Genomic DNA, 24,719 nt, shown 5'->3' with positions numbered 1-24,719 from the left:
TGAACCGGCACTAAAGAAAATATGCCCACCCCATATCTTCCCAAATTTTTCAGCTTCCTGCAAGGAAAGATGTGTTTCTTGAAGAAACACTATATCACATTTCTTACACTTAAGAAAAGAAATAACCTTCCTTCTTTTTATGAGGTGCCCCAACCCATTCACATTCCATGTGGAGAAAGATAACCCACTCATATTAACATTTGACATTTTGATATAACAGACAAAATAAACTGTGTGTCAAAAACAAGATTATACAGACCACATTCCAACATTAGTGCAACAATCAAACCCCGAACTCCCCCCCCACCCCGAACCAAACAAACAGAAAAAAGAAAAACGTGCGCATTAACCCCGTGCTCGATAGCGCAAACTGGCGTCAATCCCTCTAAACTCAAAAGGTCCATGTACAATGTTTCCATCGAATTGCTCAAGTCCGGTGCTTCTGCACCAATTTTGTAAGGCAAAACTACATAACAGAAAATACTTTGTAAAACAAACCCCAGCCAATAGACAGAATAAACACAAAGAATTGTGTAGATTCACTCACAGAACTGTCTCGAAGGTGTGTTATTCTACAAAACAAATTCCAACCGATATAAAACCATTCAACTTCCTCGGACAGATAAACAAGTGTTCAGTGAGCCAGCTGTTTATGAGTGCAGCAAATGACGTAATCAATCCAATGTCCCGCAAAAATCCTCCACAAAACAAACTCCAGCCAACAGGAGGCATAAGCACAAGGACCGAACAGATTCATCCACAACTGTCCCAAAGCAGTGTTATTCAACAAAACAAACTCCAGCCGCTAGGCGGAACCATCACAAGAAGAAACAAAATATGTATCCCAGTTTCTCAGATGGTCAAGAGTAAAATTAATTCGGAGGCCACATGAAAAAATACACCATGACTTACTCAGTCCGTCAACTGTATAAAAGACATCCTTTGTGTGAGCATGTAGATATTTTGCGGCCATCCCCAGCATCCACTCTCAATCTGGCCGGGAACCCCAGTGCAAATGCGATCCTCCATCAATGCAAAAGTTTCTTGAAGCAGAAGTGTTATTCCACAAAACAAACTCCAGCCGCTAGGCGGAACCAACACAAACAGAAACAAAAATGGCGCCCAGTTTCCTCAAACAATCGAGTGTATGTTCAGCGAGTCAATCCACTCACATAAGAAACAACGTATTTATGAAGGACAGTGCTTGCTTGGGACACGTAAATACCCTGCGGCCATCCTTCGCTTCTGTTCTCAGTTTGGCCGGAAACATCAGTGCAAATGCGATCTTCCGTTGATGCAAGAGTTTCTTACACTCCTTGAATCGATCGCGTTTCTCTCTTGTTGAATTCGCAAAGTCCGGGAACAAGAAAATATTGTGATTCTTCCAAGAAAGCTTTCCTTTGCTCCTTGCCTCACACAACATGATATCTTTATTGGATGATCTCAAAAATTTGGCCAGAATTGATCGGGCCTGTTTCCCTCAGCAGATCTGCGAGCCAGGACTCTGTGAGCTCACTCGATTTCCAACTTATGGCCTGTTATGTCGAGCAGACCCGGGAAGAGCTCGTCTAGGAATTTCACCATGTCTCTGCCTTCTTCATGCTCAGGAATTCCAACAAACCGTATGTTGTTTCTTTGGCTTCTATTTTCGAGATCTTCCAGTTTATCCAAGATTTCTTCCACGTCTATTTTGGTCGCGAGCGGATTAGTGGATAATTCCCTTTCCGATGACTCCAGATAGTCGATTCATTTCTCAACATCTGCCACTCTTGTAACCAACTCAGAGAATTTTGTTTCCATCGCCGTAATCAATCGACTTATTACAGCGAGATCCTCCAAGTCAGCAAAAACTTTCGTCAGCATCACCGACATGTTGGACAGTTGATGCTGAATTTCCCCGGCCGTGCCATCCAAATCGAGTCCCCAGTCTGCAGGCCCATCAGAGGTTTCAGCTTGAGCACATGAGTGTCTTTTTATATCTCCAGAGCCTGAGGATTTTTACTTCTTTGCCATGTTTACCTCAAAGAACAAATATGTAACTGGGTGTATCGAATCTCACCGGACTATAACATGAAAATAAAATAAAAAAACAGCAAAGTGCGCAGAGCTCGTCGCTCACACGTCTGCTTCTCGCATGGCGTCACATGACCTCCGGGTCCCTGCTCATCTGCGTGAACGTGCCTTAGGCATGCTGCATGGAGAGATGTGGCCAGGGCAATAAATTGCAATGTCTGTACTGTGAGACGCCTAAGACAGCGCTACAGGGAGACAGGAAGGACAGCTGATCGTCCTCACAGTGGCAGACCACGTGTAACAACACCTGTACAGGATCGGTACATCCGAATATCACACCTGCGGGACAGGTACAGGATGGCAACAACAACTGCCCGAGTTACACCAGGAACGCACAATCCCTCCATCAGTGCTCAGACTGTCCGCAATAGGCTGAGAGATGCTGGACTGAGGGCTTGTATGCCTGTTGTAAGGCAGGTCCTTACCAGACATCACCGGCAACAACGTTGAGTAAGGGCACAAACCCACCTTTGCTGGACCAGACAGGACTGGCAAAAAGTGCTCTTCACTGATGAGTCGTGGTTTTTTCTCACCAGGGGTGATGGTCGGAAGGAATGAGCGTTACACCGAGGCCTGTACTCTGGAGCGGGATCGATTTGGAGTTTTTTATGTTCATACAAATACACTATATTGCCAAAAGTATTCGCTCACCCATCCAAATAATTGAATTCAGGTGTTCCAATCACTTCCATGGCCACAGGTGTATAAAATGAAGCACCTAGGCATGCAGACTTCTTCTACAAACATTTGTGAAAGAATGGGCCGCTCTCAGGAGCTCAGTGAATTCTAGCATGGTACTGTGATAGGATGCCACCTGTGCAACAAGTCCAGTCGTGAAATTTCCTCGCTACTAAATATTCCACAGTCAACTGTCAGTGGTATTATAACAAAGTGGAAGCGATTGGGAATGACAGCAACTCCAAGGCCACGTAAAATGACAGAGCGGGGTCAGCGGATGCTGAGGCGCATAGTGCGCAGAGGTCGCCAACTTTCTGCAGAGTCAATCTCTACAGACCTCCAAAGTTCATGTGGCCTTCAGATTAGCTCAAGAACAGTGTGTAGAGAGCTTCATGGAATGGGTTTCCATGGCCGAGCAGCTGCATCCAAGCCATACATCACCAAGTGCAATGCAAAGCGTTGGATGCAGTGGTGTAAAGCATTCTTTGACGCGTTCTCTGGAGTGACGAATCACGCTTCTCCATCTGGCAATCTGATGGACGAGTCTGGGTTTGGCGGTTGCCAGGAGAACGGTACTTGTCTGACTGCATTGTGCCAACTGTGAAGTTTGGTGGAGGGGGGATTACGGTGTGGGGTTGTTTTTCAGGAGCTGGGCTTGGCCCCTTAGTTCCAGTGAAAGGAACACTGAATGCTTCAGCATACCAAGAGATTTTGGACAATTCCATGCTCCCAACTTTGTGGGAACAGTTTGGTGATGGCCCCTTCCTGTTCCAACATGACTGCGCACCAGTGCACAAAGCAAGGTCCATAAAGACATGGATGAGCGAGTTTGGTGTGGAAGAAATTGACTGGCCTGCACAGAGTCCTGACCTCAACCCGATAGAGCACCTTTGGGATGAATTAGAGCGAAGACTGCGAGCCAGGTCTTCTCGTCCAACATCAGTGTCTGACCTCACAAATGCACTTCTGGAAGAATGGTCAAAAATTCCCATAAACACACTCCTAAACCTTGTGGAAAGCCTTCCCAGAAGAGCTGAAGCTGTTATAGCTGCAAAGGGTGGGCCGACGTCATATTAAACCCTATGGATTAAGAATGGGATGTCACTTAAATTCATATGCGTCTAAAGGCAGATGAGCGAATACTTTTGGCAATATAATGTATTTACACATGTTAAGTTTGCTGAAAATAAAAGCAGTTGAAAGTGAGAGGATATTTCTTTTTTTGCTGAGTTTATATATATATATATATATATATATATATATATATATATATATATATATATATATATATATATATACAAATTGCAGTTCTTATTTTTATTTATTTTTTACTTTTATAGACTAATAAGAACTGTAATCTGTATAAACTGTAATACATTGTAAAAAATATTATATGATTAATTATTATGAAAAATTATTAAAATATACAATTATCAAACTATAAATTTATAAGAACTGTAATATATAATTTAGTTTTTATTATGTGCTTGGTTTAAGTCGTTTAATCTGAAGAATGCACGTCAATTTAAATACTATTTTGCTGTCGTGTATAAAAATAACTTTAAAACTTTATTTTATTTTTCATAGATGATTAATTTCCATTTACGGGCGAGATTGCACGTGATCACTGTCATCGGTTTCCCTAAAACAAATAGGAGTGTGTGTGTGTGTGTGTGTGTGTGTGTAAATCCAGTAAACTGCCTACTTTTTGGCAAAGACGTTCCCGAGTCTGCTCAGCACACTCACTCAGCTCTGACTCATTCATCTTCCTCAAAACGCGATTTTGATGCCCAAACAGCTGTCTATTTAGGCAGTGAGCTCACTAGGGTTTGGAACACAGTCTGTTTATGTTCTTCAGGACGCACCACACACGCACGCACGCACGCACGCCTCACTTTCCAGTTTCCCATTAGACTACACGCGGGATGAAGATGGCTTGACGACGCCGATGCAAACCTGGTTACTAAACTTTTGACCGTTTTTCAGGGTTTGCTGAAGAAAGAGTGAGAGAGAAAGGTAAATCAGAGAATGTGTACATTTATAAAGTGAATCTGTGGATTTGTGAATGTTTCAGTTGTTCTGGTGTTTCATGACTTAAGGAAACAGGTGAACTAGCAACAGGTAATTTACACTATTTCGATCTTAGATTTCGTCCTCCTAAACTCTAAAATTTCTTCGGCCTAATTCAATTCAGAGAGCTGAACGTTCCAGACGCTCTTAATGAAATAAACGAAATGAACAATAGCTGGATTAAACTGTAAGCCCTTTTAGTCGTTTATGAGTCTTTGACAAAGATGGTTGTCCGAGATGATAAAGGAAAAAGTATTTTCAAAATCTTGTTTAAAACAAACATGCATCAAGTTTATCTAGCATTTTCTACAAAAATAAAAAATAAATAAAAATGATTCACTTTAAAAATGTCAAGGGACGTAACCATCGAGTAAACGGTATTAAAATACTTTCCTTGAACCTTGAGTGCACAATATCATACATTTAAGAGTTTTCAAACAAATACACTATGTAACACAAGTTTTGTTCATGGGTAGTAAGTGTTATTTCCTAATTGCTGATGCCTCAAAAGTATAGAAAATGGCTATTATTCCCCACAAACTTTGCTTTTGTGACCAGGACAGTGATATTTTGAAATGTACCTATTTCCAATGAGAAAATGGGTGTATTTGTGTCTTTAAAAAAAAAAAACATATCCAAAATCCTTCTTTATCTGCGGTCCGACGAAGACACCGGCTTTGACCTTTGCCTCAGTCAGCTTAGGGAAGAAGTCTTGAAGGTACTTGAAGGCTACCGACTGCTTATCTAGGGCTCTGACATATTGTTTCATAAGGCCCAATGTGATGTGCAGTGGTGGCATCAGCACCTTCCGGGGGTCCACCAGTGGCTCCCACTTGACGTTGTTCCTCCCCACAGAGGACTCGGTCCGCTGTGGCCAGTCTCACCTGTGGTAGTGTGCCTTAGTGTCCCTGCTGTCCTAAAGGCAAAGATAGCAGGGAAACATGGTAAAACCACCTTGGAGACCCATCAGGAATGCCACCATTTTGAAGTCTCCTATGACCTCCCAGCCATACTCATCATACTTCAAGGCGTCCAGCAAGGTCTTGATGCTGTTGTAATCCTCTTTGAGGTGCACCGAGTGAGCCAGGGGAAGAGACAGGTACTTGTTACCATTATGGACCAGCACGACTTTGAATATTACTTTAGTATATATACACATGGTAATTTGGATTCATATGTTGTTTTTTTCCTGACTTTATGCAAACGAAAAGACACATTCGCCCGTTTTCTCATTGGAAATAGGAAAATTTCAAAATATCACTGTCCTGGTCACAAAAGCAAAGTTTGTGGGGAATAATAGCCATTTTCTATACTTTTGAGGCATAAGCAATTAGGAAATAACACTTGGTACCCATGAAAAAAAAATAAAATAAATAAAGTTACACAGTGATATCACAAGCTTTTGATAATGCCAAGAAGTTTTATAGGGTTGCTTTGATATGAAAAAAAAAAAAGTGCCTTTTCATAAAAATTATATACATAAAAACATATTTTAGTAATTTGTTTTACATGATAACAGAATGGCTAACTGTATGTTGGTTACATCTTCTGACTTCAATTTGGAAGACAAAATAATTTTAATATTTTTAAACAAAATAGATTCACAGCATTTCTTTTGTCAAGAATTTCACCTTTTAAATAGACTTCTATTATTTTACCATCTCAGACATTTACACCACTTTTTACTTTTAAGCCCCTGAAAAAAAAGACTTAGATCTCAAATTTAAATGAAACACACGCATTGCATTCAGAAAGTATTCAGACCCCATCTTTTTTTTTTTCCACATTTTGTGATGTTGCAGCCTTATGCTAAAATACTACACCACCCCCCCCCCACCACCACCACCAACATCAGTCTACACTCCATACCCCATAATGACAAAGCAAAAACCAGATGTTTGATAACTTTGCAAATTTATTAAAAAGAAAAAATCGAAATATCACATTGACATAAGTATTCAGACCCTTAAATCAGTACTTAGTTGAAGCACCTTTGGCAGCGATTACAGCCTCAAGTCTTTTTGGGTATGATGCGACAAGCTTTGCACACCTGGATATGAGGATTTTCTGCCATTGTTCTCTGCAGATCCTCTCAAGTTTTGTCAGGTTGGATGGGGCCCGTCTGTGGACAACCATTTTCAGGTCTCTCCAGAGCTGTTCGATTGAGTTAAAGTCCAGGCTCTGGCTGGGCCACTCAAGGACAGTCACAGAGTTGTCCCTAAGCCACTTGCATTGTCTTGGCTGTGTGTTTAGGTTCATTGTCCTGTGGAAGGTGAACTGAGCTCTCTGGACCAGGTTTTCATTAATGATATCTCTGTATTTTGCTGCATCCAGCTTTCCTTCAACCCTGACCAGTCCCCCAGTCCCTGCCGCTGAAAAACACCCCCACAGCATGATGCTACCACCACCATGCTTCACCGTTGGGATGGTATTGCGCAGGTGATGAGTGGTGCCTGGTTTCCCCCAGACATGACATTTGAATTGAGGCCAAACAGTTCAATCTTTGTTTCATCAGACCAGAGAATCTTGTTTCTCACAGTCTGAGAGTCTTTTAGATGCTTTTTTATGTGTCTTGCACTGAGGAGAGGCTTCCGTCTGGCCACTCTGCCATAAAGCCCAGATCGGTGGAGTGTTGCTGTGATGGTTGTCCTTCTGCAAGTTTCTCCCATCTCCACATATGATCTCTGTAGATCAACCAGTGACCATCAGTCTCTTGGTCACCTCTCTTACCAAGGCCCTTTTCCCCCGATTGCTCAGTTTGGCCGGGTGGCCAGCTCGGCCAGAGTCCTGGTTGTTCCAAACTTCTATTTAAGAGTTATGGAGGCCACTGTGGTCTTGAGAACCTTCAATGCAGCTAAAAAATGTGTAGCCTTCCCCACACAATACTGTCTCTGAGCTCTGCAGGCAGTTCTTTTGAACTCATGGCTTGATTTTTGCTCTGATATGCATTTTCAGCTGTGAGACCTTATATAGACAGGTGTGTCCAATCAATGGAATTTGCCACAGGTGGACACCAATCAAAGTGTAGAAACATCTCAAAGATGATCCAGAGAAATGTGATGCACCTGAGCTAAATTTCAAGTGTCATAGCAAAGGGTCTGAATACTTATGTCAATGTGATATTTTAGTTTTTTTGTGATATTTTAATAAATTTGCAAAGTTATCAAAAATCTGTTTTTTGCTTTGTCATTATGGGGTATGGAGTGTATATTGTGGATTTATTTTAAGCATTTTAGCATAAGGTTGCAACAAAACAAATGAAGGGGTCTGAATACTTTATGAATGCAGTGTGTGTGTGTGTGTTTAAATCCAGTGAGCTGCCTACTTTTTGGCAAAGGCATTCCCGAGTCAGCACACTCACTCAGCTCTGTCAACTGATCACAAAGTATAGTCAGGACAATGTAAAAAACAGCACCATGATTATTTAGAAAAAAAAGTCATTTTTGATGAAATCTAGACAGGCCCAATTTCCAGCAGCCATCAATCCAACTTTGATTAATCATGCTAAATTGCTAATTTGGTACTAGAAAATCACTTGCCATTATATCAAACACAGTTGAAAGCTATTTGGTTCGTTAAATGAAGCTTAACATTGTCTTTGTGCTTGTTTTTGCAATAGACGGGCATGTCTTAAGGTCAATATTAGCTCAAAAATGGCAAAAAAGAAATGGCTTTCTCTAGAAACTCGTCAGTCAATCATTGTTTTGAGGTATGAAGGCTATACAATGCTTGAAATTGCCAAAAAACTGAAGATTTCATACAAAGGTGTACACTACAGTCTTCAAAGACAAAAGACAACTGGCTCTAACAAGGACAGAAAGAGATGTGGAAGACCAGATGTACAACTAAACAAGAGGGTAAGTACATCAGAGTCTCTAGTTTGAGAAATACACTATATTGCCAAAAGTATTCGCTCACCCATCCAAATAATTGAATTCAGGTGTTCCAATCACTTCCATGGCCACAGGTGTATAAAATGAAGCACCTAGGCATGCAGACTGCTTCTACAAACATTTGTGAAAGAATGGGCCGCTCTCAGGAGCTCAGTGAATTCCAGCGTGGTACTGTGATAGGATGCCACCTGTGCAACAAGTCCAGTTGTGAAATTTCCTCACTACTAAATATTCCAGTCAACTGTCAGTGGTATTATAACAAAGTGGAAGCGATTGGGAATGACAGTAACTCAGCCACGAAGTGGTAGGCCACGTAAAATGACAGAGCGGGGTCAGCGGATGCTGAGGCGCATAGTGGGCAGAGGTCGCCAACTTTCTGCAGAGTCAATCGCTACAGACCTCCAAAGTTCATGTGGCCTTCAGATTAGCTCAAGAACAGTGCGTAGAGAGCTTCATGGAATGGGTTTCCATGGCCGAGCAGCTGCATCCAAGCCATACATCACCAAGTGCAATGCAAAGCGTCGGATGCAGTGGTGTAAAGCACGCCGCCACTGGACTCTAGAGCAGTGGAGACGCGTTCTCTGGAGTGACGAGTCACTCTTCTCCATCTGGCAATCTGGTGGACGAGTCTGGGTTTGGCGGTTGCCAGGAGAACGGTACTTGTCTGACTGCATTGTGCCAACTGTGAAGTTTGGTGGAGGGGGGATTATGGTGTGGGGTTGTTTCAGGAGCTGGGCTTGGCCCCTTAGTTCCAGTGAAAGGAACTCTGAATGCTTCAGCATACCAAGAGATTTTGGACAATTCCATGCTCCCAACTTTGTGGGAACAGTTTGGGGATGGCCTCTTCCTGTTCCAACATGACTGCGCACCAGTACACAAAGCAAGGTCCATAAAGACATGGATGAGCGAGTTTGGTGTGGAAGAACTTGACTGGCCTGCACAGAGTCCTGACCTCAACCCGATAGAGCACCTTTGGGATGAATTGGAGCGAAGACTGCGAGCCAAGCCTTCTCGTCCAACATCAGTGTCTGACCTCGCAAATGCGCTTCTGGAAGAATGGTCAAAAATTCCCATAAACACACTCCTAAACCTTGTGGAAAGCCTTCCCAGAAGAGTTGAAGCTGTTATAGCAGCAAAGGGTGGGCCGACGTCATATTAAACCCTATGGATTAAGAATGGGATGTCACTTAAGTTCATATGCGTCTAAAGGCAGATGAGCTAATACTTTTGGCAATATAGTGTAGATGCCTCACGTGTCCTCAGCTGACAGCTTCATTGAATTCTACCTGCTAAACATCAGTTTCATGTACAACAGTAAAGAGAAGACTCAGGGGTGCAGACCTTATGGGAAGAATTGCAAAGAAAAAGCCACTTTTGAAACAGAAAAACAAAAAGAAAATGTTAGAGTGGGCAAAGAAACACAGACATTGGACAACAGATAATTTGAATAGTGTTATGGATCTTAACCCCATTGAGTTTTTGTGGGATCAGCTAGACTGTAAGGTGCGTGAGAAGTGCCCGTCAAGACTGCCACATCTATGGCAAGTGCTACAGGAAGTGTGGGGTGAAATGTCACCTGAGTATCTGGACAAACTGACAGCTAGAATGCCAAGGATTTGCAAAGCTGTCATTGCTGTACGTGGAGGATTTTTTTGATGAGATCTCTTTGAAGTAGTTTAAGAAGTTCTGAACATTTTTTTCAAATTGTAATAGTAATTTTTCATGTTATTAATGTCCTGACTATACATTGCCATCAGTTGAATGCAACTTTGGTGAGTAAAAGTACCAATTTCTTTCCATAAGAGCAAAATCTCTACATTATTCCAAAATTTGTCTGCCAGTGTATATATACACAGTATATACTGTTTATTTATTTTTCACGGATTAATAAAAATAATAATAAAACTTTCTTTGCATGTCTCCTTCTGTGCTAGCTTCTATAGTACTCCAGCTACTTTTTTCCTTCTTTTTTTTTTATATTATTATTATTATTATAATGTTTTTATTAATTGCTTGTCATGGTCCTCATTTGTAAGTCGCTTTGGATAAAATATTGATTATTAAAGTGTTTAAAATTTTGATGAGTAATATGCTTGTTTAATTGGCTAACATTACAAATGTTCACACTTTTTTGTGAAAGTGTCACATTCACTCATTTTCAAAGTGATTTATTGTCAATACTTGAAACATTTTTTCAAGGCACTTTAAAGATGAACATTCAGTCAGCCATCAGGTGTGAGATCTTTGTCCCGAGAGATGAAAAGTTACTGGTAGCCATAGAAGTGAGGAGAAGGTTGAAGAGGAAGAGTCTTTCCTTCCTCAGTGCAGGCCACAAGAGGGACTACTTAACTTTCCTCTGCTTGTCAGGTATGTCTCCATATTATCAGTTAGAAAAAAACAATGTGTATTAGTTTGAGGTATAAGATGTTCTTGAGAAGTTTGATGTTAGATGGACTTGCATCGCTGACTCGAGTTTCCTCTCCATTTAGTCACTAACACAAGACCAGCTCAAATCTTCATCACTAAAGTTAAAAAGTATCCAGGCTCGCGACAGTTCTCTAAAAGATCTCGGTGGTCTATTGAGCACCTTCGTCAAGTCAATGGCATCTACCCAAATAAGGTGACTACCTTTCATTTTTCTTCTAAATACTGTTTATATTTTCCTGTATTTCTTTATTGACTGCTCTAAATATTTTTTTTAGGACTCTCCTGAGTTTGATCTAGTATTTGATCGTGTCTCTGATCAGTGGGTGGCTAGCTCAGCAGCAGAGAAGTGCATGTTTGTGCAAGTTCTGTACCATGCTTGTCAGAACTACTGGGAGGCAAAGCTCGGCCAAGAAAACCCTGTGTCCCCTGGAGACCCGAAGATACCTGGAGCTACAGAGATCAAGAAGAGCCATGGTGCTCCATGCCAAACTTACTTTGTCAACTGTCAGCCAAAGCTTATGGGAGGTGAGATGGGTTCAGGAAGTAAGATCGCAATATAGACCTTATTCACAGAAGCACCATCTTTGATTTTTCATAGGAATGACATCGAGGCTGTGAGGGATAGACATATAGTCTCTTCAATGGACTGTACTGCAGTTTAAAGTGTTTCTGGATCACAGACAAAACTAAGAACATTCAGTTTATCAAAAACCTCCTGACAACATGAGTTGTGGAAAATCAGTTGTGATCAAGGAGCTTTTTACAACTTTATACAGTGCGTGCCATTGAAGAGATGGTAAGTCTATCCCTCACAGCCATGTTTTCATTCCCATTAAAAATCAAAGATGGCGCTACCGTGAATAAGGTCAATTGGCTTCACGTCAGAATTTATATGTATGGAGTAGCTGAGATCAGTTTAAGTTAAGCTTAATTAACAGTATTTGTGGAATAATGTAAATAACCACAAAAAAATAAGTGTCATCCCTCATGTGTTTAAAAAAAGCAAATATTGCGGTTACAGTAGGGCATTTACAAAAGAAAGTGAATTGGGCCAGTCCACAAACATTTAAATATACACTGTTTCAAAAGTATAGCCACAATATTTAAACAATATACGTGTTACTGTGATTTTAGCGTGGTCAAATCACTTGCTAACCGTGTCTGTGTGAAGTTATAGCCAATTTATTAACTTTGTTTTCATGACAGTGAAACCATGTAATCCTGGTTTGGATGTAACTGTACACAGATACTTGAAACTGTTTATTTTAGCATTTAAGGATTGGCCCCATTCACTTTCATTGTAAGTGCCTCACTGATACTGCTTATTTAATAAACAAGGGATGAGTCAAAATATTTTTTTGTGGTTATCAACATTATGCCACAAATGCTGTTCATTGAGCGTCACTTGTTCTGAACCTGGAATATTCCTTGAAGCAAAACCATTGCCCTGTGTTGTGTTTTCTTTATTTTAGATGCTTGTTCTGTTAATATGGTCATCTACCGCTGCAAGATATTTTTGAACAGAATGAAGAACAGTATGATTTCAAACCAAGGCGAGTTTCAGGGTAAAGGTAAGCAGTTTTTTGTGCTGAATTCATTGTATTTTGCTTTCCCAAAAAATATTACACCCATTAAATGTGACTGAGGCACACAGTAGCCCCAAAAGTATTGGGGCACATAAGTCACGCTTTATGTCTGAATGTCATTGCATTAGATACAATATCTCAAACCAAGTGGCATCTGAAAAGAAATTATGCAGTAGCTTTTATAAAAATTAACTTAACTTGTCTTTGCCTTTTTCTTTTTTAACAACTGATATCAAGGTAAATGTTATTGGATGTGTGAAGTCAGTTCCCCTCAAGTTTGCATACCATGTCATAGCAGAGAAACCCTGGTAACATTTTACAATAAGATTCCATTCGTTAACATTAGTTAATGCATTAGGCATCACGAACAAACAATGAACAGTATATTTTTTACAGCATTTATTAATCTTTGTTAATTTTAATAAATTAAAATACAATTGTGCATTGTTAGCTCATGTTAGTTCATAGTGCATTAAAAGGTTTGTTCACCCAAAAATGAAAATTCTCATCATTTACTCACCCTGATGCCATCCCAGATGTGTATGACTTTCTTCTGAACACAAATGAAAATTTTTATAAGAATATTTCAGGTCTGTAGGTCCATTCAATGCAAGTGAATGGGTGCCAAAATTTTGAAGCTCCAAAATCCACATAAGTGCAACATAAAAGTATTCCAGATGACTCTGGTGGTTAAATCCATATCTTCTGAAAGGATATGATAGGTGTGGGTGAGAAACAGATCAATATTTCAGTCCATTTTCCTTCACTTTCACTTTCTCCTGTTTTTGGTGATTCAAATTCTACATGCATATCGCCTCACTGGGCAGGGAGGAGAATTTAATTATTTTAACTTAAAATATGTTTCTCATCCACACGTATCGTGTCTGTACACATGGATTTAACCACTGAGTTTTGTGGATTACTTTCATAATCCCTTTATGTTGGTTTTGGAGCTTCCAAATTTTGGCACCCGTTCACTTGCATTGAATGGAACTACAGAGCTGAGATATTCTTCTAAAAATCTTCAATTGTGTTCAGTATAAGAACGTCATACTCATCTGGGATGCCAGGAGGGTGAGTAAATCATGAGAGAATTTATATATTTGGGTGAACTATCCCTTTAATGTTAACAAATACAGCTTTTGATTTTAAAAATGTATCGGTATATGTTGAAATTAACTAAGATTAATAAATGCTGTAAAAGTATTGTTCATTTTTGGTTTAACTAAAGTTGTTAACTAATGTTAACAAATGGAACTTTATTGTAAAGTGTTACCGAAACAATTAACATTTTACCGCCAAAAAGTATCAAAATACTTTTTGACTTGATTTATATTTATGTATTTATCGTTTTATCATTTGAAATGAAACTTTGTGTGTGTGAAGTTTTGTTTGAAAAGTGTGTTTGTGCCAATTACTTATAAATGCCATTTCGTTTGATATTTTGTTTTATACAACGGTTTGTTCTGTTCCTCGAATCTGATTGGACGAGAGACATTACAAGAGTGCTGATGTCTCAGAACAGCAGCACTCGGAGGCTTTACTGTTTGTATTGTTCTTTTGTGTTCTTCAGTACTTCATCTCAGCTCAATGATATTGCAGTTGCAATAAGGGAGGCTTGAGACACGCTGTCTCCCTTTGAAACTTTATCCTCTGTCGCTGTCTGAAAAAAAAATAAAAAATAATAATAACATAAAACTCAAACCAATCAAATACGTGTTGTGGTCTTAAATCACATTTCTACATTAACCGGCCAATGCGACTTCCAACTCAACATGATAGAACGCATCACATTTGTAACAACCCAGTAAATTCATTTTACATCTTACCTTTAGGGATTTAAGACTGTGAGGCTATCCTAACTTTTGACTATTTCTAAGATTTATTTTAGAAATTTGAATTCTTAAATTTTTTAAGTTTAGAAATTTAGAAGAAAATGAAAGTTAAGAAGAATTTTCTTCTAAAGAATGTTTTGTGAATCCGGCCCCTGATTTGTGGCTTGTGAGAAAGTTTTTTTTTTTTTTTTTTTTTTTTTTCTTGAGACTGTCATTAGTTTTTCTGATTTTATTTTATTTACTTGCTCGTTGAACTGTCATTCATGCTGGATGGCCCTAAATCAGCTCGGCCTGCAGCCTCGTTTTTGCGGCCGAATCACAGCCGTGCTGATGTGAGGCCATACAGCACTCTTGCTTGTGTGATATTGCTTTAATATAATGCAGTGACGTTTTAAAATTTGTGTGGCTTAATTGTCTAAATACATTTTTGTGCTGGTGTAAATAAAGCTTATGTATTATAGATATATTTAACTTTGAGGCAGGATCAGAAATTATGGGGGGCACGGGGCTAAAATGACCCCAGAAAGAAACTCGTTATGAATTCATCTGCTTTTTATTTGTAACATCTGCTATAGTTCTTAACATTCTCTTATTGTCCTAGATGTACATATCATGGCATAAAATGTTAGTTTATGTTGATTTAATTCTTGGGGTACGAGGTAATACATTCTCAAGCTGGAGAATTTGTGTTAATGAATTGTTGTTTTTGGCATAAACAAATGACACACAGTTTGTTTTAAACGGTTGGGGAAAAAATAAGCCCTCCTAAAAAAAAAAAAAAAAAGGCCCCTGTTAAATCGAATCCAGGGGCAAATCTTGCCCCTATGTGTAAAATGTAATGTCTGATACTGCTTTGAGGCAATTCTGTTTATTTCCATCCTGTCCTGTATGTCTAGTTGTGTGGATCACATTAGTCAGGGTGAAGGCTGGAAGAGAGGTTGCTTTGTTGGCTCTGTTTTCGGGCAGTTGTTTGTAGTGTTCTGATTGAACTCTTTGCAATGGTGGAGAATGGTTCCATTGCAAAGAGGGCCGATTAGTTCAGAGGCCACATTGTTCTGATTAAGGCATGCGCGGGGACACAAAGACAGGCGTTGAGGAGGAGGGGGAGAGGAGCAGAGATGAGTGAAGTGGCACCAGGCTTCACAGTGGATCACGGATCATTGGGATGTAATGAATGGGAGAGGTGCCAAGCAGCCCTAGGAGGAGAAAATGCAGTGCAGAGCCCTTCTGTTCTAAATATACTATGTCTATTTTTTTTTTTTTAAATAATTAGATTAGCTTGTGGCAGTGTGTTTGAATTCCATTAGCATTTTCAAGTGTATATGATTCTTAAAGCTGAAGTGTGTAATTTCTGTGCCACTAGTCTCACCAAATGGAATTGCAAGAATAATTACTGTTTTCAAACAGATTTCAGAAAACTCCTCTATCTACCATTGGTTGTAAAAACAGATAGTCCCGCCCCAAACTAATGTTGCTGTGTCGAACTGGACTGGCGGCTCAAACAGAGGAATGTTTTGATTAGTGCAACAAATGTACACTTTTTTTTTTTTTTTTTAATGTGAAATCAACCTACAGATGGCTTGCATGTAGTTGAATCTGCAACTTAATCTGCTGGGATCCGAAGATAATTTTAACATAACAGAAAAATACAGCTTCAACTCACGTCTAAGTCTATCTAGAGTACAGGAATTTTTATTTTTATTTTGATGTAATTCTCACATGTGTTTCTGAATATTTTAAGGAGGTACAGTACAGTAAGTCATTTAAAGGTACAGTAAGCAATGTTAGCTGTTTTGGAACTTCCGCTAGGTTTAGACACGCCTCCTCTTTCCAAAACCCGGCCCTACACAGATATTGTTAAGACTGTTGTAATCAGAGATAGAGCAGGAGCATCAGGTCTCATGTGATGTCGTAATAATTGTGCAATGATGAAGTTGTAAGAAATCATACGAGCTGGTTTGTACAACAACGTACAACTTTTACTTCCATAAAGAAAAAAATTGTGAAACGATGATATTAAGAGATTTTTTTTTTTTTGAGTTTAACCTGTAACCTAAACCTAATGATAAAGACTAACCCTTTACCCAAACCCTAAACGTAAACATAATTTTAATAGGAAAATGTTTTATGTACCACAGAAAAAAGAAAACATCAGGGTTTAGAACAAGACTAGGTTAGTGTATTATAGGCTATTGAAATACATCATTTATAATATTTTTTTTTACATTTATGCATTTGACAGACGCTTTTATCCAAAGCGACTTACTGTGTACTTATTACAGGGACAATACCCCCAGAGCAACCTAGAGTTAAGTGCCTTGCTCAAGGACACAATGGTGGTGGCTGTGGGGATCGAACCAGCAACCTTCTTATGTGCTTTAGCCCACTACGCCACCACCACTCCTCCTTTTTATAATTTTATTTGTTTATCACGCATTATACATTTGCACATATACAGTGAAATTCTTTTTTTCACATATCCCAGCTAAGCTGGGGTCAGAGTGCAGGGTCAGCCATGATACGGCACCCTGGATATCAGTGTACCACATGACATCAGTCATGGTACATAAATAATTATGGAATGAGTAACCAGCTTTGTTCACAGACACTTCCTTTCTTAAAATGAAGTGTTGGATAGGAGGCTAGCTAAAATTTGATGCCTGATTTGTATCGATTTTCAGCACAAGGCGGTGTTCAGCCGGCAGAGAGCTCACGAGTCGTGGCTGCCCGGTCACGTCCAGGGGATGATATATTGTATTCCAGATATTCTATTTGTGATAATTCCTCTCTAGCTAATTCTGTTCTTCAAACACATGAGCGGATTTGATAGTATATCTAGATTGTCTGAGATAATTGCGGTATTCTAATAGATAATTTCAGTTGCACTGATTTTTGATTTGCAACTTTTTTATTTTTATTTTTATTATTACTTCAGTGTACTTACCTACATTAATTTTTAAATTCACGAGTGCATAAAAGCTCTCTTTAAAATCCCGAGTTCTTACATGGCCGGAAAACAACGAAAATTATGAAAGATAGCTATCATGTACACTTCTAATAGCACAAATGCAGACATCACTTTTTCATTAAGTTCTTTTCATCTGTTGAGCTGAATGGAGCACTAAGAACCAAGGTCAATGCAGACAGAAAAACCTAAAGTTTATGCACAAAATACATTTAGAAAAATTGTGAAAGACTTTATGGAAAACAAAAATACCTCGAAATGAGCAAAATGGTCTGTACCTATTATTATCTACAATATTATTTTATAAAATTTGAAATTACAAAAATTTATACTAAATTTATTATTGCCTCTGCTTCAACAGGGTGCACTCGTAAGAATAATGCAGAGGCTGTGACAGACTTCCAGTATCGCATCTGTTTAAAAAGTGCGATCAAATCCTGTTTATGTTAAATAAGCCTGCTTCCAAGCACGTTTGAGCTTATAGACCTGTTACCATGATAGCAACCTCGAGATGTTCTTTGAAGAACGTAACAATCCAGGATCGGATCAAATCGTCAACAGTGAAATCCAGACAACTCCCTAATCAACATACGAAGAACGGGCCCCAGCTCGCAAAAACACCTGAAAATTCATTTGGATTAAACCCAAGAATGTCCATAATAGGGATGTGTGCAGTATGAGATGGAGAAAAACAGACTAAAAGTAACAAAACAGAAGATAGACAAACATATTTGGTGTAATGCGGCAGCACTTGGTAAACAAACTTACAGTATCAGGATGATGTGTGTCAGTATTGATTACAAAAACACTTGTACTACTGAGACCGATGGAACGAGTAAGAGCCCACTAAAACCTTCACCTAAAGTGCACCCTTAAGAATCTTCTTACCTGTTCAAGCTTAAAGTACCACCTGTTTTCATCAGGGGGCAGTAAGCGAAACTCCAGCTGCTTGAGCAACGCACAGCTGGACAGACAACAAACCACAGTCAGGCTTGCTTGACGCTAGCGACAGCACAAGATGATCGTGTTCCTTTGTTCAAATGCGTCCTTAGAAAATCTCGGACAGATTGACACATTCAATTGCAGAATGGATTGCTGTAGGCCAACGATAGGCTTATGTTCAATAATATGGAAATAAACAATATATTGCTTTCTAAGCCACTTTTTGTATCGTGTTATCAATGATTTACTCCTCTACCACAATAATGTAATGCATTTTAGTTATCTGAATTATATGTATAATAGATATTTATAATTATTTAAACAACATAACTATTTATAATTATTTAATAGTTATATATTGAATTAATTTTATTTGAGGGCCTCTTTCAACCAATATTTGTTATATGCAATTAATTGTGATTAATTTGATTAATTGGCATAAAGTAATTCATTTGATTAATTTATTGACAGCCCTGTTTTTAAAATGTGCTTAAAATCATACAAACTCACATGAGACTAAGACTTCAGTCATTTCAGTAAATTAGTATTTATTTTATTTATTTATTTTTATTTTTTAAATTTGTACATGGTGCTGGGCATTGCTTTTGCATGATGCTGCATCCACGCCGCTAGGTGTCAGTATAAGTCCAAGAATACTACCATATCAACCAAACAAAACCTAAACAAAAAACATACTGGGTGCACCTTTAAACTTGAATGATCTGCGTCAACTATGGTAACTCTCTCTCACATTTCTGCTTCCCATATATGATCAGCCCTGTGAACACAAAATGATTGACAGGCAGAAAGCACCTCAAAATGATCTGATTGACTAAACAAAGAATCTGCTCACAAGTCTAGGGCAGTTACAAAGTCAGTTGTGATCAGGACACCAAATTCCAGGATATATGTCTGGTAAGGGACTTATTGTCCTTATCCTTTTAAGGATTTATTTTTTTTCCCCCCTACAGCACCAGTTGTTAAACCATCTAAGGGCAGCCCCTCCCCTCCGGTGGTGAGGAAGATGGGTAATACAGTGAGGAGGCCCAGTCAGGTTCTGAGTGAGCGTGGGGAGCGTCTAATGAGGGCTGATGAAAAGACCAACCACTTTTTGCATGGGGCCAAGCAGTTTGCAGAAGCCGCTCAGAAGGTGTGTTAATCAAATGACCTACACACACAACTTTGTGTTTCATCTTTTCGAAATTCGTTTTTTTCTCCCGTAAGACTTTAAATAATTACTCATCTCAAAGTTATTACCAATAACATATTTATAGAGTGCAACAGTCTGGTTCCGGAAGTAAATCACATTCATTTTTTCCATAGACGAACTGATAATTAACAATAACTTCTAAACCTTTAAAGACAAATCTACCGTGAGCTCCAAGGTTGTTAATCGATGGTATATGCTTCTGTTGAAGCCATCAGTCTGCGTTATTTCAACTTTCCATAATCCTGAAGAGAGATCCACCAATCAGAGAACTGCAGCAAGCAAACCACACCAAATGACCTCTGCAGCGACCACCCACTTCAATAACACATTGTGAATGATGCAAACGAGTCTGTCTTCCTACAATCTCTACTTATATATTTGTGTATATCTGAATATTTTACAATAAATGTAAAATATATTTATGATCGCTAGCGCTAAGCACAGGGCTATGCTTTCTATACTTACAATCAACTTTAAATCAATAGTTTTATATTTTTCTATTGATTTTAATGCTATTACTTCATTTGCAATGCTTCATGGGATTGTAGTTCTTTCCCTCATAAAAGACGTTAAGGACACAGTCTTGTACTGTCATTTTGTCTGATTTTCAAATACTTGATTGCTTCAGATCATTAATTTTTTTTTTTTTTTAATAATTAATATGTTGTGACTAACCTTGGAGCTGGTTGGATTGGTTCATGGCTTGGAACTTCTTTTTTTTTTTTTTAAATCCCTATGGAAAAATGGAATGGGAAAAATACTTCCGGAACCAAGGTGAATACCAAAGTGGGCAGGCATTGTTGCGCTCTAGTGGCCTCATAATGATTTATAGTGAGAAACCGAATGTTGTAACTCTTGTATCCATTTAAATGATTTTAATATTAAAAAGTGTGATTTGTGACTTCTCTCATATTCCTTTATTCTTCCAGCTGGCTCTGAAGCAGATTTAAAGGTGCTCTGGATGGCCTGCCAATAACCATTTTTTTTTTTTTTTTTTTTTTGTGGCTTTTAATTATCTTGTTGTATTTAAATATACCTTTTTAATTGTCCAATTTTCCATAGTGAACTGTTAGCATGCATCTTTAGTTTTTGTTGAAGGTTACAAGTTCATGAGGTAGCTTAAGGATTTCCTTATTTTTGCAAACCACTGGATGGTCAAATCAAACCATTTTAGAGAGGTGGCATGGTGGTCTGTCTGTCTTTTGAATAAGATCATGATATAAACCTGATTGGTTTTTGCATTTAATATGTTATGCAGCAGGTGGCTGATCCTCCCCTGTTAAGATACATGATGCTGTGATTTGAAATGAAGTTAGTTTTGGAGTAGAAAAAAGCCTTAATCCCTCCTTTCCTTTTGCTTGCTTCACTAAGCAACAAATTGAAGCAAATTGCCTCCTTTTTAAATGAGTGCACAGCACTGAATTGAAAATGAGTGTTGCACTGTGAACTAATTATGTTTTAAAATCCCTTTTGTTATTTAGGCTGCATTCAAGGTGAAATTGTGCACTGTATGCCATAATATTATTGTCTTAGATTGTGTGCTGTACATTAACTACTAAAGTGATTAACTAATTTCTATGTTTTTTTATTTATTTTTTATTCCTCTACCTTTTTGTATCTGCACAGTGTAAATTGTTTTTTAAACACATTTTATGAGGGTGAGGAATTTAACAAGTAGATCACTTTTGTGTAATATGCACTAATCTCACAAATTCCACAACACTATAACAAAAGGTTTTGCACTTTAGCCAGGATAGCGCTGAACCATTAACAACTTTGGATTTAAATCTCTTTCAGTACTAAAGTATATTATCATTATTTCATACAACAGGGGTTCAACAGGGGTTCCGAGGCTTTTTTTGTTTGTTTTTATTTTTTGTATTAACTTTAACTTGGTCCCTCCTTGGGGTCAGTTTGTGAGGTGGCAAAGGATAGGCTAAATTTTTGCAGTGATTGCTGTTATAATTGTCCATGACATTTATTGTGTTGATGAGATCAGCATTCAGGGATCATATCAGAATGGTATTGTATCAGCAGCAAATTTAACACAAATATGTCACTTAAGAAATTTGATGTATGAACATAGTTACAAATAACACACACACACGAGTGTACTCATTAGTGGCTGTTTGTTCACACAAGGAGGCTGCGTGTGCTTTTTAGAATTATCTCAGTTATTACATTCGTTAGAGATGCTGATGAATGCTGAAGGCTCATTGTGAAGTGTTTATGCATATTATATGTGATCTCTTTAGATATGATACATATGTGAATAACATTTCTGTTCTGTCTGCCTATTTGATGTCCATTGTCTCAAATTTGTAAGTCAATATTGGATAGTGTTTGTGAATGTCCTGTGTAATAGTATGAACATGTCATTTAAAAAGGCCAGGGGGTGTATTTCCACATTGATTCGAATACCTTGATTAGTGTTTGGCATGTTTAATTCAACCTGCCTTTTGATGTTCTCATGAGTTCTGTTGCTTTAATTTATAGCCTATTCCGTAATTCTGTGTATGTGTATCTCACTGTGAATTCTACCTGTCCTTGTTCATACATGTGCTCTTGTCTTGTGATACCCTTAGAAAACCATGTTAAATACATAAATGCCTCTCATTTAATCAATAAATGAAATGGGACCCAAATTGTTGTGTTTGGCCTGACATGTGTGGTGGTTGTGCATGCATTCTCTCTCCACCAGAAGGCGCTCACATACAACCATTTCAACATGCTGCAGTAAGGCATCTTGATTTAAACAACTGAAAACTATTACAATTGTAATTTGCATTCATTTAGTCAATACATATTACATTTAATACATGTGAATTTAATTTTTACCCAGAGCACTTTCAGTATATATACTGTTTCTCTTCGTATTATATTCCAATGTGAAGTCCAGCTGTATACTGTACACATACAGTGGGGGCCTAAAGTCAGAGACCACATTGAAAATCTGGGTGTTTGTTTTATTTATTTATACTTTTTAGGAATTTGAATGCCAGAAAATGTATGATGTAAAATAAATAACATATTTAAGATTCTGCATTATTTTTAGGTCACTAATCAAATGTCAGCATACATGCCCATGTTAACAGTTTTGTGAGATTTAAATACAGTGGCCACGAAAGTATTTGGACACTTAAGGCACACTTAAAAATGAATGTCTTTGCATTACTGTATACAGTAGATCCACAGTTTTCCTGACCAACCACTGTGCGCCATGATGATTCTGATTGCCACTGGACTGATCTGTTGTCAGTCTCCATGAGACGCAATTTAAAAGCTAGCGACACGAGCGATCCAGACGTTGAACAACCATTTTAAGTGTCAGTTGAAGTAAAAAGTTAGTTCAGGCTAAACGTGCAGCTTTTGGCTGTCATTACAATTCAGTGAAATCAATGTAATTAACCTTGGGCCATCACTTCATGTAATCTACCCACTTCTTAAACTTTGACAGGTGTGGTACTGTCAAACGACAATCATTGCGACACTGTAAACCATGGTCGGGGCCTGGGGGTGTGCATTGCCCCCTTAGATTTTACTTGTGCTCCTCAGTCGGATGGCGAAAGACCAAGGAGGACACCCGCCAACCCACAGAATTAATGTAAGTGCTTTTATAAAATTACAACCTTTTGCATTTTTGCTTTTAAACCCTCCAAAACATGGCCCCATTCACTTCCACTGTAAGTGCCTCACTGGAACCTTGAATTTTGCTTTTTTAAAAGAAAAGGATGAATGAGCGTAAATGATTTTTTGTGGTGAACAACATTGTCAAAAATACTGTCCATTGAACGTAACTCGTTTTGAACACAGAATATTCCTTTAAAGGTGCATTCAGTAACATTTGTGTTTATGATGCAGCATCATGCAAAAATAGAAGTTCTCAGTTACATATGTCATTGTAGAAATGTGCTATTTTCATTCTCATAAATGATGCCCACCCAGCATCATGTGTAATCGAATAGTAATTTCATGTGTGTGCTGTACATCATTTTAAGTATATTTTTCAAAAATACTTTTCTACTATTTCTATCTGTTTATAACTTTAGAAATTAGCAAAAAAAAAAAAAAAAAAAAGCATTGAGTGCATCTTTAATGTGACAAACTGCACCTGTGGTTACTCTGCTAGAATGCCTTGAGAATAACAGATTTCATACATGCAGTAAAATCACCTTGAGACCATTTGGTTAAAAGTCATTACAAAATGGCTCAGAAAAGTCAATTTGATATTTAGTTGTCTAATGAAATGCCATTCATACATAAGTGTGTTCAAATACTTTTTGGAGCCGCTTTATACTTTTGAGTATTTTTACATTTTGCCAAGTGTTGTGTCGCACAGAACATGATGAGTGGGCTGAGACAGGATTCAGCCAGTGACCTGCAGAGTTGATGCACTGCACTGCTGGGTCAGCATCTCCTGTATGCAGCATCCTGCAGGATTATGTGCCTGTACTGTGACCAAACAAAGGTCAAGACTCATTATCCTACTCCAGGATTGATGACTTGTAAGAGCTGTGCATGACACTGCATGGATTAATTCGATAATGCATGATTTCATAATCTGATGTGCTATAGATTATATCATAATCTGGCCCTCAGAAAAGCATTATGGCCCATATGATTTAGCAATCTCGAGGTGCCATGCGAGTGTGATATTGACCTGGAAGATATATTTCCAGAAGCATGAAGAGCGCAGAGGTGCTGGCCGTGACTTTCTGACGATGAGACAGCAATTAGTAAACATCAATTGTATATTGACTCACCCAGGATCTTCCCCCTTGAGTTTTAATGTTGCTCGGGAGCTTCACATGAACACTGAATGACCTTTAAAGGATTTGAATGGTCATTGACATTAGAGAATCCTTGGAAAGGTGTATAACGTCTTAAATGAATGTTCTCTCATTTTCCTTCATTATAATCTGAAAAGGTCTGACGAAGAACTAGGTATTTCACTGCAAATTCAGGACAGAAATTTGAGTAACAGGAATTACACTAAAATGGTGAAAGGATGAACAGGGATTTAATTTGACTTATTTTCAA

At 38.5% G+C, this 24,719-nt stretch overlaps 1 protein-coding gene across 1 annotated transcript; it reads left to right on the top strand.

Annotated features, from left to right (window-relative positions):
* Nucleotides 1-4,546: 4,546 nt before the first annotated feature.
* stxbp6l (syntaxin binding protein 6 (amisyn), like) lies at nt 4,547-22,316 on the top strand. Its single transcript, XM_051655506.1, has 7 exons — nt 4,547-4,767; nt 10,914-11,081; nt 11,204-11,334; nt 11,417-11,666; nt 12,614-12,712; nt 19,441-19,619; nt 20,609-22,316. The coding sequence occupies exons 2-7, from the start codon at nt 10,925-10,927 to the stop codon at nt 20,627-20,629; spliced, it is 837 nt and encodes a 278-aa protein (XP_051511466.1). The 5' UTR covers nt 4,547-4,767; nt 10,914-10,924; the 3' UTR covers nt 20,630-22,316.
* The last annotated feature ends 2,403 nt before the right edge of the window (nt 22,317-24,719 follow it).

The sequence above is a fragment of the Myxocyprinus asiaticus genome, chromosome 25 (genome assembly GCF_019703515.2).
Source record: "Myxocyprinus asiaticus isolate MX2 ecotype Aquarium Trade chromosome 25, UBuf_Myxa_2, whole genome shotgun sequence".
Lineage (NCBI taxonomy): Eukaryota > Metazoa > Chordata > Actinopteri > Cypriniformes > Catostomidae > Myxocyprinus > Myxocyprinus asiaticus.
Note: the sequence above shows the minus strand (reverse complement) of the source record. Positions and strands in the feature narration are given on the sequence as shown.